The sequence below is a fragment of the Budorcas taxicolor genome, chromosome 9 (genome assembly GCF_023091745.1).
Source record: "Budorcas taxicolor isolate Tak-1 chromosome 9, Takin1.1, whole genome shotgun sequence".
NCBI lineage: Eukaryota > Metazoa > Chordata > Mammalia > Artiodactyla > Bovidae > Budorcas > Budorcas taxicolor.
Window position 1 is genome coordinate 24,266,114 of NC_068918.1, and position 19,794 is coordinate 24,285,907.

The following is a 19,794-nucleotide window of genomic DNA, read 5'->3' on the forward strand; positions in this document are numbered from 1 at the left end:
CCTGGCTCCCCAGCACCCTTCTCAACCCCTGTTTTGCCAGAAGTCAGAGTGCTCTGCAAAGAGGTGCAGGCTGGCTGACCTGGGGTGGAACAGGGGGTTCTATGTGGCAGGAACCACCATGGCTGGAGACCAGACACATTCACAGCCAGATACCTGGAGGTGCACAGCATCAGAGAGAATCAGGGGAGGCTCAAGAATGGGGGAGAGAGCAACAGAGGCCAGCAGAAGGCCAGGCACAGAACTGAGCCACAGACCTACATCCAACCCAGCAAGTGCACACTCAACAACCGGCCGACTGCCCAAGGGTGGACCGCGGTCAAAGCACCAACGAGAGGCCAAAGGTCACCCTAGAGACCCACGGGCCTCCTCAGAAATGCATAAGGGAGAGAGGAATTCTAAAAGCCTGAGCGTTTGCCCAAAAGCAACTAAAATATCCAAACCAAGTTTTTAAACTGGAAGAAATTGGCAAGTTTTACATCTAACCAGAATTTTCCCTCCATCCACTGCTATTTAGCTACCTCGAGGATGCTTAGAGAAGGTTCACTATGAAGATTAGAGAACTTACCTGCCAATGCAGGAGATATAAGAGACACGAGTTTGATCCCTGGGTCGGGAAGATCCCCTGGAGGAGCAACAACAACCCACTCCAGTATTCTTACCTGGAGAATCCCATGGACAGAAGAGCCTGGTAGGCTACAGTGCACAGGGTCACAAAGAGTCGGACATGACTGAAGCGGATAGCACACAATGCGCGCACAATTACTTTGAACATCTAAGCAGAGCATGAGTGAATCTGCACCCGCAACACTTGAGCTTCTTGAGAGCTAGGCCAGTTTCGTCATCATCTTTACATCCCCAGAGCATAGAATAAATGCACTTCCTGATAATAAAAAGAGGTGGGAGGGGGGTTCATGTTTGGGAACGCATGTACACTCGTGGTGGATTCATGTCAATGTATGGCAAAACCAATACAGTATTGTAAAGTAAAATAAAGTAAAAATAAAAATTAAAAAAAAAAAAAACTATTAAAGGTGACTTGTGCAGCCTGGCCCCAAAGCTGGTCTTTAGAAATTAATCCTTTCATTCTTTAACCTTTTTATTCAAATATTTCATGGATTTTTGACATCTATATGTACATGATCTTGTGAAGAAGACAAAGATGAACTGTTTCCACATTTATTCAATACATTAGACCTTTTTTTCAGCACTTATTTTATATCAGGTACACAGGTCTCACCTCAAGGACCTTACAGACTTAAAGGAGAAAGGAAATATAATATGTGACCAACTACCAAATAAAGCAGAAAGTGACAGTTACAATAAGGAAGATGAAGAAGTAGAGTCAAGAGAGGATCAAATGCATGTTTTACTGCGAGCCTGGCTGTTGTGGCATGAAGTGGGAGGAAGGGAGAGAGAAGCTCTCCTTACTTGCCGATGGAATTACCTGATGGCATCAGGGTACCAGCCCATTCGACCAGGGTCAGTGGAGGTGGAGTATGAAAGCTCCCTTCGTTAGAAGGTAGTTTGAAAGAACACATTTAAAGACAGGTTTAGGGATGGACATCATATGGAACTAAAGACTGAAGAAGGTAGTTTTAGCATGCCCTTCAATAATGTGCAAGGGGCTCTCCCCGACATTAGGACAAGAGGCTGATCAAAAACTGTGCCACAACCAATGAAATGTTTAGATTTAGACTGCTACATATTTAAGTTATTTTCACAATCATGAAAATAGGAAGTCCGGGTCTAAGAAATCTGAGAGTCAGAGTATCATGTTCCCTTTGAGGATAAGAATGTTGCTTTTGAATGCTTTGCCTTTAAATGCACTTTAAAATAGCTCATTAAACTGCCATACTCCTGCATCGGGGACAGGGAGAAACAGTGAAGATAAAGAAGGAAACACAGTCTTAAAAGCTGAGCTCATAATCGTAAATTCAAGCCCACGGGACATGTTTCTAATATGCACAGGTGTGTCTTCTCTCTGCTCATCCACGGAGGTGGAAATTCAGGTTGGCTACAAATAAAAAGTCTACTTAGTGACTTTCTCTCATGTGTCACAACTTCTTGACTATAGGACCACCGTTATATAAATCTCAGGGGTGACAAGTACCTCTCTCCTGTGTCTGCACTGAGCTGAAGGCATATTTTTCCTACCATACTGCCACATTCCATTCTAATGGTTAACATAGCTGTCTATCATCCCACGCTACGGCTCAGGTCTGATCAGTGTCTGTGTCCCCAGCATCTAGCCACAGTGTTGGCATTTTTTTTAATCAATAAAGGAATCTGTTGTCAAGTCTATTCATTTGGCTTAAACTTTAGACTCTAGAGAGACACAAGAAGGTACAAACTACCCAGCCTCTCTATCATACACAGCTTAATTCTTAGCCTACTGAAAATTCACAAAGAGTGGACCTAGAAAGAACTGAGAGTTACAAAAAGCCATTGCTTCCATAAAAAAACTGTTGCATGAGTATAGTGTAGTATGTTGTGTATGCAACACTTGTAGGTTGCATGTTTATGCCTTGCACAATGAGTCTTAGGGTCAGTGCACGCTGACCAGTGTATCACACTGCACACTGGAGAAGCTGGCTTTCATTCTGTATTAACCTCTGCTAAGTACTCTCTTGCCTGGAGAATCCCATGGATGGAGGAGCCTGGAAGGCTGCAGTCCATGGGGTCGCTGAGGGTAGGACATGACTGAGTGACTTTACTTTCACTTTTCACTTTCCTGCATTGGAGAAGGAAATGGCAAGCCACTCCAGTGTTCTTGCCCAGAGAATCCCAGGGACGGGGGAGCCTGGTGGGCTGCCATCTATGGGGTCCCACAGAGTTGGACACAACCGAAGCGACTTAGCAGCAGAAGCAGCAAAAACATACCCAAGGAGAGGATTGGGGCAGGAGGAAAATAATCAGGACTAGAAGGATTTCTTTCTTGTTCTTTGCTCTTGGAAAACTGCTTAAAAATGGGAAGAGCTTGGACACATGCACTGTGTGAAGGAAAGGTTGTGTCAGAGATGCAGCCTTCTCAGCATGGTTAGCAAGAGAAATGGAGATTGTTTCTCATGTGAGTTAATTTTAATTACCAAACTATCAGGTTTGAGGAGACCTTCTTTTTTCTTATTTCACAGATATATTAGTTTCATCTGTTTGCATTTTAGTACTACACGGCTGAAGAAAGATGAATCATCTTTGGGTGAGAAGTTGTAAAGCTGGTATTTCTACTGAAATGGTTCATATAGCACAGTTATAAAAATAGCACAGCTCTTAGAATTTATCCAAATGTCATTGCTAATCTGTCTCAAAGTCACAGACACAATCTATTCCTTCTCTACAAGTCAAGAGATACAAATCCACAAATGTGTCTTTAGACTAAAACCCTTATAAATCCAATATGATGGCGTTACCATTCCTCGTTTGACTTTCTAATAAAGAAAACAGCTCGATTTCTTCACTTCAATGTCCATCTTTCATCATCTTTTTTCCTGAATAAATGTTATCTCTTGCCATTGTTAGCTTTCTTTATCTTCTTACTATGAAGGCAAAGTTAAAAATTTTTTTTCCCAAAAGACGTTTGACATTATTAGCCATTAGGGGACTGCAAATTACAAGCACAATGACGTATCACTGCATACCTCTTAGAATGACTAAAATAAAAAATAATGATAATATTAAATGCTAGTGAGGGCAGGGAGAATTCCTCTGATACACTGCTGGTATGAGTGTGAAAGAGTGCAGCCACTCTGGACAGTTGTTTAACTGTTTCTAAAACCAAATAGTCATTTCCAACATGATTCAGAAATTGAACTTTTGAGCACTTATCCCAGAGAAATGAGATCTTATATTAATATAAAACCTGCATATGAATGTCTTACTAGCTTTCAATGTAAAATCCCAAAGTTGGAAACAACTTATCAGTCCTTCAACAGGTGATGGTCAAACAAACTCTGATATATTTATACCATGGAATACTACTCAAACTATGGATATATGCAATAATTCTGATGGACTTAAGGGCATTATAGATTGCTGGACCATAAGGAAGGCAGAGTGCCAAAGAATTGATGCTTTCAAACTGTAGTGCTGGAGAAGACTCTTGAGAGTCCCTCAGACAGCATGGAGACCAAACCAGTGAATCCTAAAGGAAATCAACCCTGATACTCATTGGAAGGACTGATGCTAAAGCTGAAGCGTCTATACTTTGACCACCTGATGTGAAAAACTGACTCACTGGAAAAACAAACAAACAAATCCTGATGCTGGGAAAGACTGAAGGCAGGAGGAGGAGAGTGCGACAGAAGATGAGATGGCTGGATGGCATCACTGATTCAATGGACACTAACTTGGGCAAACTCTGGGAGATGTGGAGGGACAGGAAAGCCTGGCGTGCTGCAGCCCACGGGGTCACAAAGAGTCAGACATGATGTAGTGACTGAACAACAACAGGACATTATGCTTAGTGAAAAATGCCAATCTCCAAAGGTTAAAAAACTAGAATCATGGCATCCAGTTCCATCACTTCATGGCAAATAAAGGAGAAAAAGTGGAAGCATAGATAGATTTTACTTTATTGGGCTCCAAAACCATTGCAGATGGTAACTGCAGCCATGAATTAAAAGATCTTGCTCCTTGGAAGGAAAGCTATGACAAACCTAGACAGTATACTAAAAAGTAAAGAGCTCACTTTACCGACAAAGGTCTGTATAGTCAAAACTACGGTTTTTCCAGTAGTCATGTGAGAGTTGGATCATAAAGAAGGCTGAGAGCTGAAGAACTGATGCTTTCTAATTGTGGTGCTGGAGAAAACTCTTAAGAGTCCCTCAGACTGCAAGGAGAGCAAACCAGTCAATTCTAAAGGAAATCAACCCTGAACATTCACTGGAAAGGAAAGACAGATGCTGAAGCTGAAGCTCCAATACTTTGACCACCTGATACAAAGAGCTGACTCACTGAAAAAGACTCTGATGCTGGGAAAGATTGAGGACAAGAGGAGAAGAGGGCAATAGAGGATGAGGTTGTTAGACAGCATCACTGACTTATTGGACATGAATCTGAGCAAACTCCAGGAGATAGTAAAGGGCAGGGGAGCCTGGTGTGCTATGGTCCATTAGGGTCACAAAGAGTTGGGCATGACTTAACAACAACAGCAAAAAGGTTAAATACCATATGATTTCATTTTATGCATATTCTCCAGTTCACAAAATCATATAGGTGGCGAATAGAGTAGTGGTTGCTAGGGACAGGGACGAGGCTGGTCGAATGGGTATCACTTCACAGGGGTTGCATGAGGGATTTCCTTTGTGGTAATGGAACAGTTCTGTATCCTGACTGTGATAGTGGTTACACAAACTTACATGTGGATCTAACTGGGTACAACTACAGAGGAGCCTGGTGGGCTGCAGTCCATGGAGTCACAAAGAGTTGGACACGACTGAGTGACTAACACACACACACACACACACGAGTGAAGGAAAATAAATGAAAACTGAATCGGGTCTGTAGTCTAGTTAACAGTATTGTACCAATGTCAATATCCTGGTTTTGACATTATATGAAAGTCATACAAAATGTCACCACTGAGGCAAAGCTGTCTGAACAATTCAAAGAATCCTATGCAGTTTTGCAGTTCCCTGTGAATTTATAATCATTTCAGAAATATGTATTTTCCTCTCATGTTTCATGTATCAATTGCTTGTGACATTTAATCCTAAATTTGGTGGATGAACTGAAAGGGCAGGGGGGATAAAACATGGAGAGGCTCTTCATCACTGTTTCTAAGAGAGTCAGAAAACAAAAGTATTTGGTGTTCTGCCAGCTAGTAATGAGGACTGTCCTGTAGAAGCAGAAGTGCCTAAAAAAATGGCGGTGGGGTCACTTTCTATCATCTCTTTCCTCAGAAAATTTCATGGCTCTCTTACTTACAAAATTAAGCCAGACTCTTCATCCTGGCATTAAAGACCTCCTTTCGTATGACCCCAACTTAACTTTCTAGCTCTGTCTTCCTTTATTCCCCTGTGAGCACCTATTGCTTCAGTCTGTTCTCTGCACCATAGCCTGACTGCCTTTAAAACTCAAATGTGGCTTCCCACGGCACTTCGCTTACGGACTCAAACCTTTGTGCTGGCTGTCAAGACTTGCGGAAGCTAGCCCCCGCCTCCCTCCCCAGCCCGTTCTGTTTACCACTCTTTGCTTCAGTCTCTTCGCCCAGTCACAAGCCCTTGCTCACAGCCTCATCCTCACCATGGTCCTTCCCCGCACAGAGCCTTGGGCATGCTGTCTTCTTTGCTTGGATCTCTTTCTTTCCCAGCTAATCTTCCACTTCTCTCACAAATCTCACTCCATCAGCAATCCCTTAGAAAAAAACCTTCCCAACTTTCCAGTTTAGATCAGGCCATTCTGACAAATGTCCTTGTAGAACTGCGTTGCTTTCTTTTTTAAAACCTTTATCCCTGACTATAATGATGAGTTGCTGTTTAGTCGCTAAGGTGTCAAACTCTTTTGTGACCCTATGGACTGTAGCCCGCCAGGCTTCTCTGTCCATGGGATTTTCCAGGCAAGAATACTGGAGTGGGTTGCCATTTCCTTCTCCAGGGGATCTTCCTAACCCAGGGATTGAACCCACGTCTCGTGCGTGGCAGGCGGATTCTTAACTGTTGAGACGATATATCCATTCATTTGGTTATTTGACCAAAAGCTGCCTTTCCCATTTGCTGGAAGCTCCATGAGAATACAGAAAGTATCTATTTTGTTCTTTTGCTCACGAGTGTTCCCTCCCTAATACACTGACTTGAACACAGAAATATTCAGTACTTATTTTTGAAGTGACCAAATGAATCAAACTGGAATAATTATTCTCCAATCATATTCCTCAGGTTTCCTGCCCCTAAGCTTTTGAAATACAAAACAACAGTACCAACATGGTTCCAAGAGCAAACGCCTTTTCTTTTGACCATTTATTATTTAATAGTTTTTTTTTGTAGGAAGCAAAATGGTTCTAAAATTGTTAGATTCAACTTGCTTTTTCACTTTTCCCATCCCTTGTTCACTAAGTTATAATGAAGAAAAACATATATAGGTAGCATTATTATTTTTCTGCCTTTCTGCAGAGTTAAACTTTTTATAGAATGCAGCATTAAACGGGGTGTGAGACAGTTAATTTGAGAGAGGTGTTGGATGGATCGATGGTTGTGCATAACATGGGTTGAACAAAACACTTGAGGACAAGGGGAACGTTGTTAAAGACCTTGTCACTGTTGACGAAAGGAAACTGCAAAAAACACTTGTATAAATCCCCACAGAAATAAGCAACCAGTAATTGGTTGTGAATTTTCAATGCTTAACAAAAGAAAACAAAGGTCAACTGGATTTCCAAAGGGAGATGTTTCCTTTTCATGCTCCCCAAGCCAATTTGTAAGTTTCCATTCTGCACTAATGGGCCCAGCTCCACCATGAAGCCAGTGTCCCTCTTTCTTCTCCCACTATATATACCAGTATAGACATTCCAGAGCCCTCCACATGTGGGTAGAGAATGGCTGGGAATTTCTGTGCCCCCAAACACTGGAAATCAATGCATTTTAATTAAGTTCTTTAAATAGTTTTGAGTGTCTATTATGTGCTGGGTTGCGTATGAGGTACTAGAGATTCAAAGGTGAAGAAGATATCCTTCTTGCTGTGAAAGAGCTCACAGCTTGGTGGAATAGGTGGAAACAGACAAACAGCATTCTTAGGTAAGTCAGACTATGAAGACAGAGCTTTAAAATGAAGTGCTGGGAACGTATGAGACAGAGACAGAGGGATGTGTTGTCATTGTGGGGCTTCTGGGGGTGGGTGGGACCTAGGCTGGGTTTGGAGCACCGTGGCTGTTGTCCCAGCACCCATCTAGCTCACCTCTCCCTTAATGGGTAACAATAGTTCTTGTGGTATACTAAAATCAAAGAAGAAAGAGATGTCCAATAACATGTGAATTAAGACAAATTAAAAGAACACAGATATAAAGTTTAATTTTTATACATTTGATTTCCTTCTCATTGCAAAATCTACAGACTAGTATTCAGATTCCCAAGTGACTAAACTGAAAGCAAACTACATCTATAAGATGATACGGAAGAAAAGAAGAAAAAAGAGCCGTGGTACCTGGATGCTGGTCAGAGTCGTGTACTGGTAAGCCTTGACCACCAGATAGTTTGCTTCCAAGTCTATCAGTCCCAGGATCATGTATTTCCACCATCTTCGTCGTAAAATTGCCAGGAGGTTTTCTTCTCCTGCATTACAAAGTTGAAAAGAAATGGATTATGTTCTGAACACACTGAGAAACTATATTTAGAGGATGGTTGGATGGCGTCACCGACTCAATGGACGTGAGTTTGAGCAACTCTGGGAGGTGGTGAAGGACAGGGAAGCCTGGCATGCTGCAGTCCATGGGGTCGCAAAGAGTTGGACATGACTTAGCGTCTGAGCAACAAAAAAAGCAATATAGTAGTATATATATATATTTTTACCATACCTTATCAAACATTTAATTAAACAAATACATGAGTGTGTCATAGAATGTTTTTACTTAGTTTACTAGACTTTAGGGTAGACTTCAGCCCTTCAAATTAGTGCCTATTCCAGAACAAGACAGGTTTTTAGTTCATGATGTGAACTAATTTTCTCATGAACATTTGAAAAAAAATTAGGTGAAGTAAAATGAAAAGGAAAAGTGTTCAGAAAGGCTGCATAAACATGTGAAATCCAAGTCATCCTAAATGTCTGGACTGTGGTAAACTAGACCAAAACAGAAAGAGGTGGTCAAGTGGAGAAAAGCCTGTGCTCTGCTGCAGATCTGTAGTCAGGCTCCAGGATGCTATGAGGAGGGCTTGCTCAGCTCTGAACCTTGCATTCAGGTGGTGTGTGGGTGATGGGAAGACAGAGGAAACTGGGGGTCACTCATGGACAAAAAGAGTGCCATGGGCCTTGGCTTCAATACTGCCAGCAACTGCAGTCTTCATATCTTGCTTAAGCTGGTGGCGTCAAAACAGACTTTGAGCTGCTTAGTTCATCATCCTTATTCTTACATATTTCAGGCCTGAAACATAACTTTTCTTAAAGTGGGGCAACATGTTATTAATAAGTATAGCTTTCTGGGGCCAACTTGTGAGGTATTCTTAGAAGATGTGGAATACGCAAAACCCCTGAGTGAATGGAGATTCTTGATATCCAAGAAACAATCTGACTATTTGGCCCACAGTATGCTTTCTCTTTGACTTCTTTGGTGGCTTAGTGGTAGAAAATCTGCCTGGCAGTGCAGGAGATGCAGGTTCAATCCCTGGATTGGGAACACGCCCTGCAGAAGGAAATGACTACCTGCTCCTGTATTCTTACCTGGGACAGAGGAGCCTGGCAGGCTACAGTCCATGAGGTAGCAAAAGAGTTGGACCTGACTTAGCTGCTCAACAACAACAACATGCTTTCTCTTGCTTTTCCATGTGTGAACTCCCCTACATGGACTATTCTTATGCCAGCCTTCAAATGAAGAAGCAGCCTAGACTCTATCACCAGGAAGCCTTCCTAGATCTCTCACTTTGATCTTCCAAGACTCAGTTGGGTTTCCTTGCTATGGGTTCCTTTAACAGTCTTTCTTATGCCACTGATACAGTATTATCTCTCTGTATGATAATAGTCTGTTTTCTTGACTCTGTTACTCATTAGATTATTAATAATTTGAAGACAGTGGAGGTGTCTCGGTCACCACTCTAAGACCCAACCATGCATGGTGAGTAGTCAATAAATGATACAGTATCTATGAACACATTTCACGTTCAATAATCTCAGCAATGTTAACATTGAAATTGAAATTTTTAATTTTTAAAATATGTATACTATAAACATTCATGCTCCAGACAATGAAAATTGTTTTCTAGTTTGAATGTAGACAACAGCTGACATAAATTAATTTGGTGACCATTTTACACATTAATACTCCATAGGTAGGACATACAAAGGTCAATGGCATATTGAACCACAAAGCTGCAATTTTAAGGTCACAAGTCATTGTCCCAGTTAATTTATAAGATGAACAGGGAATTGCTAAACTCAGAGCACACCAGCCACATTTCAATATGTGACATTGAAAATCTAGGTCACGGCGCTGTTTGTTTCACAAATCAATACATATTCAAAGTGATAAAGATTCAAAGGGATGATTCGTTTCTTGCTGTTCTGTTGAAGAAGTTTGCAAGTAAAACACTGAACAAATGCTCCCAATTCTTTCATATGAGTACCTGAAAATGTACAACATGCTTGCTTAGCAAAATTATCCAAGAAGTCAAGAAAGCACTTTTTATTGTTGGCTGAGCAAAAAATGTAACCCTTAGAAGGACTGCTTAGGGATTTATCTACATGACTGTCATTAACACTGATGAACGATAGGTCATTAAAATTCTTTCTAGAATAATGAAGATATATTCTTAAGAGCCTTTGTGCCAAAGTGCTTTCTAAACCTCATGAAACGGGGCCATCCATAAAAACACTACCATAATTGGTAGTATGTTAACATTTTGAAGAAAAAAGAATTTTAAAAAATTAACTAGGAGGAGTAACATAATCTATGGGTGGAAACTGTAGAATTATAATTTGGCATTTAAATGGGTTCTGTTATTATTTTATTATCAGCATGTTCAAATATAAATAAAAAGCACAGAGAATAATATGATAAGGTAATCTTCAACTTGATTTAATCAGTGTTAAATGTTGCCATGTACGTTTCAGAATTTCTTTTTTGACAAAGGAAATGCTGAAATGATGAAACTGAAATCCCCTTTGTGCTCCTGCCAGATTCCCTTCCCTTCCCTCCTCTCTTGAATTTCCATCTTGATAGTGTTGCGTATCCTTCATGTTCATGTTTCTCTTATACATCTTCTACACGCGCATGCATTTCTTAAATAATTTTCTGCGTTTAGTTTTGGCTGTGCTGGGTCTCGTTGCTGGTCAGACTTTCCTCTAGCTGCAGCGAGTAGGTGCCACTCTCCACTCGTGGTGCGTGGGCTTCTCACCGTGGCGCCTTCTCCAGTTGCGGCTCCCGGGCTTCAGAGAACAGGCTCAACAGTTGCAGCGCACAGGGTTCGCTGCTCCACTGCGTGTGGGCTCTTCCTGGACCAGGGATCCAACCTGTGTCTCCTGCACTGACAGTTGGATTCCTTACTGTTGAGCCTCGGGAAAGCCCTACATATGTATGTATTTAAGTGAAAGTTTATTACATGTACTCTACATGTCATCCTTCTAGGGTTCTTTAAACTCAACATTTTTCTAGAAATATATCCCTATCTTATATGTAGAGAATAAATGTAATACCTTTCAAATATATATATAATCATATATAATATCATATATAACATATATGACATATATAAATCATATGTAATAATGATATATAATCACATTTTTTAAATATGCCACAATTTACCCAGTTTCCCACTGATAGACACCTAAGTTGCTTCCAATTTTTCTCTAAAGAACATCCTTGTACATATGTATCTCTATTATTGGCTTAAGAGTTTAATTTTGTTTTCATTCTCTTTTTAAAGAAATGTGGAGTATGCAAGTGTTCACAAATGTGTAAAACACAGTTAAAGGTACCCTCCAAGTAATGTAGCATTCTGGCAACAATAATTATGGCAATAATTGAGAATAGACAGAGAAATTATTAAACAGTCTTGGTCATGTGAGTCATACCTTATTTCACTAAGCATCAACAGAATGATCAATGTGTTTTTTTTATTTTTATAACAAATACTTAAATGATACTATGTATCAGCCAGTGTCTATGTGCTTTACAAATATTACTTTACTTAATCCTTATAATAACCCTGTATGGTAGGTATTTCTATTAACTTTATTTACAGATGACAAATCTGGGACCTGGAGGAGTTAAGTCATTTGCCAGAAAATTCACACAGATGAACTGGAATTTGAACTCATGACAATCTGGCATTAGGTTTCATACTCATTGGTACTGCACTGTTTTGCCTCACTGGTTTGTAATTATGGCACTGTCCCCAGGAGTCATTCATTTCTCATTAACGGAGCTATCATGACTTTATCCAAACTCTCCTGCAGGGGGACCCGTGGCCAACTCCAGGGAAGTGCCCATCACCTTGAAGCTGACGTGCATGGCGCCCCCTGGCGTTGCCGGTGCCCAGCAGCCCAGCCCTGGGTCCACCCCTGAAGCTGCTTTGGGATGCACATGTGTCCCAACACCACCAGTTCAGTACCAAAATGTTGATGCCTCCCTGTCCAAATGCACGACAGCTTCCCTTGTGAAATGTAAAATAAGGCTTTAAATCAAATTGATGACTTAACAAAGTCTAATGATAAAAATTACTGTTACAGGCTGTCCTGCTAGTTGAAGCCTCGGGCGAAATAACAATGGTCACACATCGAGAGGGGAGAGCGAGGCGGTGGTTAAGAAATGCTGAATGAAGGAAGAGGAAACCCCTGTGCAAAGAACTGCCACATTCACGGCAACGACTGGAAAACAGAAGGGTCTTGATTCATAGGACTCTTGCTCACCCCCAGTGGTGGTCTGAGCAGAGAATAAAAGGACTGCGAGACAGCACTCGAGGTGAATTCAGCAAAGGGAATAAGAAGCTTCATTATTCTCAGGGTTGCATTTTCATTAAGGGCTTTCATGGGTGGTGTGATCCAGCAAGGTGTTTTTCTGCGAGAACAGAACTCAGCACTCACTGCCCAGAGGGTCCACAGCAAGAGTGAAGGCCCTGCACAGGGGGAGAGACCCCTGCTTGAATGAACCCCTCCTTGGCTCACAGCTTGAAGCCACAATGCCATCTTCCTTTACCAGAACTCCAAGGGACGAGGTTAAATATTCATCAGTGAATTTGAAAAAAAGGAACGACTGACGATGGAAGTTTTAATTACTCACCTTTAAAAGCTGAAATTTAGTATTAGGATGTAGAATTCAGAACCATTCTCTTTCCTCAGAAAAGTGAACCAAGTAAATGTGCTAATAATAAGGAAATGGAAATGGTTCACAAAAAGAACTGTAACCAACTGCACCTCATACTGTGAATCCGAGGGTAGGGATGGACTATAAAAAAGACAAATACTGAATATTTAAAATTGTTTTGTATAGTTTCATTCATTTTTATTATTAGAGCCAGAGAGTGAGATTAAGAAGAGCATAGGCCATCCTTTACTGCTTTAGCTTAATAGCAAACAGACCTTGGTTTGGCCTCTGATGTACATTAGTAGTATAAGTTGGTTAATGGCTCTGAAACTTCATTCCTCTATTGTAAAATGGGGACTGTCACAAAAATTTAATAGGGCGCTGTAGATTAAAAGCAGTGTGAGTGTCATATTTAAGCTAATATCTAATGCCAGGTATGTGCACAAGATGAGCTAGCAAGTAATGGGGTCCTGGAATCCCTGAATCCTTGACCAGTCACACACCACACACGTGCTCAGCAAGTGTGATGGAGACTGCATGGAGGAAGCCCAGGGAACTGAACTCTCTTCATGTCTCATTAAGGCTTTGGCCGCACATCCTGTCTCTTACTCTTGTGATTGTGATGGATACACGGCAGCCAGCATATGATGCTTGTTTGTCCAGACTAGAGGCAGGCTGAGGACTTCGTTCTTGACCTTGACGCCTCTCCCACAGGCCAGATCCTCATCGTGGCCCTCTGAATCTCACTACTTGATCTGGGAATGGAGGCCGTATGAACATACCCTTCCCTTGAACTAGACCTGACTTTGTTTCCTGTGATGCTAGTCCGCCTTTCCAGGGTAGGGGTCTCTCAGGAGGTGTTTCCAAGGTGTTCCAAGGTGACCACATTGTCTGCCCGTGACAAGCAAAACATAGAAGAGGAAACCACACAAAAGGGTTCAAAGAAAGCCGAGAGGAGAAGAGACACGGCCTCAGTTCCCACTTAATTCTTTCCACATCCCTCTCACTCGAACTCCCACTTAGTCTGCATGTCCCAGGCTAAACGCTCCCTCCCATGTGAAGCTTCCCCAGGTTCTCTGCTCCCCCCTCAGCACTTATTTCTCTTTTTCACATATCCTCAACTATGCCTAGCAGAGTGATTTAGACAAATTATTACTCAATGTAAGACCTTGTTATCAAGGTAAGATATCTGAATAACACCCTTAAAATCTACTCAATCATCTGGCTGTTTTTCAGAAATGCCTAACAAAGGTTTGGGAAAATATCTAAAAGCAACTAAAAATGAAACATAATCACATAAGGTTCTGGTGGCCATGACTTTAAAAGTCACATGTGTGTAAAAATGACTGTATACAGGATAAGTTTTTTAACAGTAAGTTTACTTTATTTTTTTCAAAGTTACCTTTTTGCATCGATGAGTAAAACAAAGTATTCTAGCTCTAGTTACAAACACAAACCTTTCGATGCAAAAACATGTACACGTGGTGATATGAAAATCTCACCTTCTCAACATGTATCTTTCTATGTTTATTACCCTTTTAAACATGAAACAGAGCTCTTAAATCTTAGAAACCTTTTTTTTTCTATTTTTTTGAAGCTGTCATCTTTTATGACGCTAAGATACACAATTTTATGTGGCATACATATACCCTGCTGCTGCTGTTAAGTCGCTTCAGTCATGTCCAACTCTGTGAGACCCCATAGACGGCAGCCCACCAGGCTCCCCCGTCCCTCGGATTATCCAGGCAAGAACACTGGAGTGGGTTGCCATTTCCTTCTCCAATGCATGAAAGTGAAAAGTGAAAGGGAAGTTGCTCAGTCGTGTCCGACTCTTCGCGACCCCATGGACTGCGGCCTGCCAGGCTCCTCCATCCATGGGATTTTCCAGGCAAGAGTACTGGAGTGGGGTGCCATTGCCTTCTCCTACATATACCCTGCCTCCTTTGAAATAGAAAACATTCCTGTGTTCTTGATATGTCATAGGAGAAAAAACACAATTGCTAACATTTTCTTCTTCATAATAATATAAGGCAGTATGAGTGTGCCGTATATTGATAGTAAGCCTACTTAGATTTTACCATAAAGGCTATTACAACAAATGGATAAACAAAGAGTTTTTCTGGAAGTTTGGGACATCTAAAACCACATACATGAAAAGTGCACACTGACTATTAAACTCTATTGACTAAAATCTAGGTGTTACAAGTTGCTCTACCTCTGAAGGAAAATAATGTGTGATATCCAAACAATTTCCCCAAAGTCCATTCAGAATTGAAAAACTAGATACACATTTAGAGCATCCATTTAATATTCTTAGAACACACTGTAAAGAATACAACCACTTGCACAGCTAAACACATTCACTATTGATCACTGGAAGAGGAACCTGAAAATATTAAAGGTGTTCAGTTGTTGTATGATCAAATACGAACCAATACTATTGTCCCACACTAGGGATATAGAAGGCTTTGGGTCATGCCTAGAGACTAGAGACTCAGACCTAATGGGCTAGAGACTCTGCCAAATGGGCAGTCAATCATGCCTACATACTGGAGCTCCTAAAACCCAAACACTGAGGTTCCAGTGAGTTTCCATGATGGGCGAGACTTTGTCCATATCGTCACACACTGGTGCTGGATAAGTAACATGTCTTGTCTCCATTGGCACAAGACCACGGAAGCCCTGGACTTGGTGCTTCTTTAGGACTCTGTCCCTTGGTTGATTCTAAATTGTATCCTTTTCCTGCAATAACTATAACCATGAATGTAATAGCCTTCCAGGAGTTCCGTGAGGCTTAGTGAATTTCTGAAAATGGCAGTGGTTTGGGGGACCACAGTACCACCTGTGAACTTGCAATTGGCCTCAATTGTGAGGGTGTTCTTGTGTGGACTCTAAACTTTCTCGTTTGGACTAAACTCTCACACTGTTGTGAGGTAAGCGTAGTGTTGAGGCCGTGCCCCTAAAACTTTGCACTAGGTTTTCCTCAAACACAACTAAAGTTGTCCCTCACTTGCTCAAGAACTCGAGTACAGTATTTGGCACTTCTCAACAAAACCAGAACCCAGAAGAACCCTTCAGGTATGAATTCAAATTAAAACAAGTGTCCTTTCCAGGTGATTTTAAACAACGTATGTGATTAGTTGTGGTCTTGAAAAAGTATTACAACTTTGCACTTTCAATCTACATTTTCCATCATTATAAAGACATCACTTACAATGGGAAATACTGTTCGTCAGCTCTAAATGGTTAATGATAGGTTGGCTGTGTGTATGGGGGTGGAGGGGAGGTAGTGGATGCTTTGATTTGAAATTATTTAAAGCAGTCATAATGCAATGATGGACGAATATAAATCTATTTTCCTGTGGTGAGTCTGCAGCGAGGAAAATGTATTTGTCCTTTTTAATGACAAGACTATTTTCCTTCTCTTCATCCCATTTTGTGAAAAGTGACCCTATTTGCCTTCTGAAGGTTTCCCGTAATTGGCTCTGATGCCTCCCGACATTAGCAGATGAATCTGTCAGCTCTGTGAATTTTGTTTTGAAGAAAGAGCTGTGTAGTGGCTAATGACACACGATGTGAGGGGGAGAGGCCAGAGCAGCCTTGCCTCCGGACTCCTGCCACTTGCTGAGCGTATTCAAAAGACAGCATGACAGAAGGTGCCAGGCTGAACTCTTGAGAGCTGACCTTGAGCTCTGACATGAGAGCATCTGTCATGGTGGACACATAGGTTAGACCCAACATGGGAAATCAGCAAGAGGAGCATCAGTGGGCCAGAAGCCTGGCTAAGCAGAAAGCTGGCGGCCTCCCCTTTCCTGTCCGCGCTCCCATCTCCCATCCCAAATGTCAAGCACAGATCTACCAAGGCCACTTCTGCTACCTGACATTTATTTTTCATTGAAAACCATTTGTCAGGACAAGGCCAGAGGCACCATATACTTACTGTCTCATTTAACTGCCATGCTCTATTCTAGGTTAAAAGCGTGGCATCAGAGAGACCTGTGTTAAAGTACTGACTCTGTCACTTAACAGGCTGTGTCACCTTGAGAAAGTTTACTCATTTACAAAATGGGAAGAACACTACTTAGTTGAAAGTGTTGCTGTACCAATTAAATGAGAAAATGTATGTAACGTTTCTGGCTTCCAGTAAATACTCGGTGAATGACAGTTTTGCTATTAACAGCCTTACGAAGAAGCTATTTTTCAGATCATGAAATCGGGTTTTGAAGAAGTTCAAGCAATTTGTCCACCAAAGTCTGTCCTAATTTTTACTGCAAAGCATTCACTATTCTAAGAAAGATGCTTTTTTTTACAAGGTGTGTTTAATGCAACAAATCAGAAATGTTTTTTATTTATATAATCTTTCTGAAATTAAGTTCAGTAAAAACAGGCAATGTCTTCTGAGCAATGCAATAATGGTATTCAATGTATACTTTAAAAATACATAGAATACACATACATATATTTTGAAATATATTTCCATCTGAAAATATTGAAGAATATATTAATGGAATTAAAGAATTTCCACTCTACTAACCTAATGGAAATGAGCACTATAGCACCCAGATTATCATCTTAAAAGTTTCCATCAAAAGAAATAATAATCTTGGAGAAATGATCGATTGCAGATCTGGGTCAGGAAATGTAATACAAGTCAAACCTGGAACATTTCCTTATACAAAAGAGCAAGGAAGCAATAAAAATTACTTGAGTTGTGTCAGAAGGATTCAGAGGCCAACTTGAAGTGTCTTTCATATAAAAATAATGGAAATGGATTGAAATGCATCAGATACATTTAAATCCATGAATTCATAAAGAATCCAAAAGCAACAGCAATAACAAGAATCACAACCAAACAAATTTAAAAACTAACTGGTCACTATTGGAAGATAATAGTAAACCAACTCATTATTTTGAAGATTGGTAAAGGAAAAGAATCAAGTTTTCTGTTCAAGGATTCTTATATGAACAATGCCACTAGGGAGCTAATATTTAGTAGATGAAGGGAGATTGTTCTTTATGGTATTACTCTAGCTAATGAAGAGGAAATAAGAGAATTAGAATACCATTATTTTTGTACTCTCTAATGAACTAATGGATATATGCCTTGAAGGTTAAGCTACTGGCATTTTAAAGAAAGAGGCAGTGAATGTTTTATGTACCTCCAGATAGAGGAACAAAACACTATCTATGGAAAAAAAAAAAAAGGAACCAAACCTGATCGAGTCTCAGGATTTAACTATACCAATTTCTCAAATATAGAGGTCACAAAAGTATGTGTTGACACTGCTACATTTAAAATGGATAACCAACAAGGCCTACTGTGTGCACATGGAACTCTGCTCAGTGTTATGCAGCAGCCTGGATGGGAAGGGAGTTTGGATACATGGATATGTCAGCTGAATCCCCTCACTGTTCACCTGAAAGTATCACAACATTGTCAATCAGCTATACCCCAATACAAAACAAAAAGTTAAAAACATATGTGTTGAATTGCTCTAAGCTAAGCTAAGTCCCTTCAGTCATGTCTGACTCTGTGTGACCCCGTAGACAGCAGCCCACCAGGCTCCCCCGTCCTTGGGATTTTCCAGGCAAGAACACTGGAGGGGGCTGCCATTTCCTTCTCCAGTGCATGAAAGTGAAAAGTAAAAGTGAAGTCGCTCAGTCGTGTCCGACTCTTAGCGACCCCATGGACTACAGCCAGGGTCCTCTGTCCTGAATTGCACTAGAAAGATTCAATTAGCAAAAGTCCATATTGAAGGCGGGAGGAGAAGGGGACGACAGAGGATGAGATGGTTGGATGGCATCACCAACTCAATGGACATGAGTTGAGTGAACTCTGGGAGTTGGTGATGGACAAGGAGGTCTGGTGTGCTGCAGTCCATGGAGTCGCAAAGAGTCAGACACGACTGAGCAAACTGAACTGAACTGATACTGTGGCATATACTGTAGGAGAGTTTCCTCAGTTTGGCTTGGAGGATGGCAGGGACAGCAGCAACTGAGAATATGTCACAAATGCAGACTCTCAGGCCAACCAGAGACTCAGAATCAGCATTCGATCAATTGCCCAGGCAATTTGTATGCATCATAGTTTGAGAAGCAGTGACTATGTGGGCCACATGATTCTCAAACAAATAAAACTGCAATTAAAATGAAGTCTGTAGGTTAAAAGAACTCAAGAAAAATATCAACCATATGCAATTTGCAGACCTTATTTGCATCCTGATGCAAACAAACTGTATATGTATTAGACCATTAGAAATGTGAACACTGACAGGATATTTGGAATTACTGTTAATTTTAAATATGATCATGATATCATGCTTATGTTATTTGTAAACTTTTATCTTTTGGAAACACACACTAAAATAGTTAGAGATGAACTGATATAGTATCTGAGATTTAATTTAAAATCATACAGGAAGTGGGAAGTGGCAGGAGTTAAGGATAAAATAAGCCTGACTATGAGTTGAAATTTGTTGAAGCTGATATACTAGCTCATAGGTGTTCATTATACTGTTCTGTCTACTTTCCTATACATTTGAAAATTTTCATAATAAGAAAGTTATAAAGAGAAGTTCCACTGTGAAGAGAAAGTTTAGCTGGTAGACTAGCACTGGCTGAATGTCTGATTATCAACGGTGTCTGTGTGCCTGCAGCCCTTTAAAGCATGTTACTGGTGTAGTCTTACTTCCCTTACAGCGTCTTTGAGTTGCAAGTGGTATTATCCTCAGTGACAGTCAGAGAATGCAGAAGTTGGAATTCTGCTTCTTTCATGTCCTCATTTCAGTCTCCGAGGTCAGGAAGAACACTTCGTGACTCACCCAGCTGAGCTTCTGACAAGCACTTAATAG

The 19,794-nt window shown here is 40.8% G+C and overlaps 1 protein-coding gene across 1 annotated transcript in view; it reads right to left on the reverse strand.

Annotated features, from left to right (window-relative positions):
• SLC35F1 (solute carrier family 35 member F1) overlaps window positions 1-19,794 on the reverse strand; it is a 407,863-nt gene that overhangs the window by 73,372 nt on the left and 314,697 nt on the right. Inside the window, exon 3 of the mRNA XM_052645643.1 lies at window positions 8,134-8,261. Coding sequence (XP_052501603.1) covers window positions 8,134-8,261 — 128 coding nt within the window. The remainder of the gene's footprint in view (window positions 1-8,133; window positions 8,262-19,794) is intronic.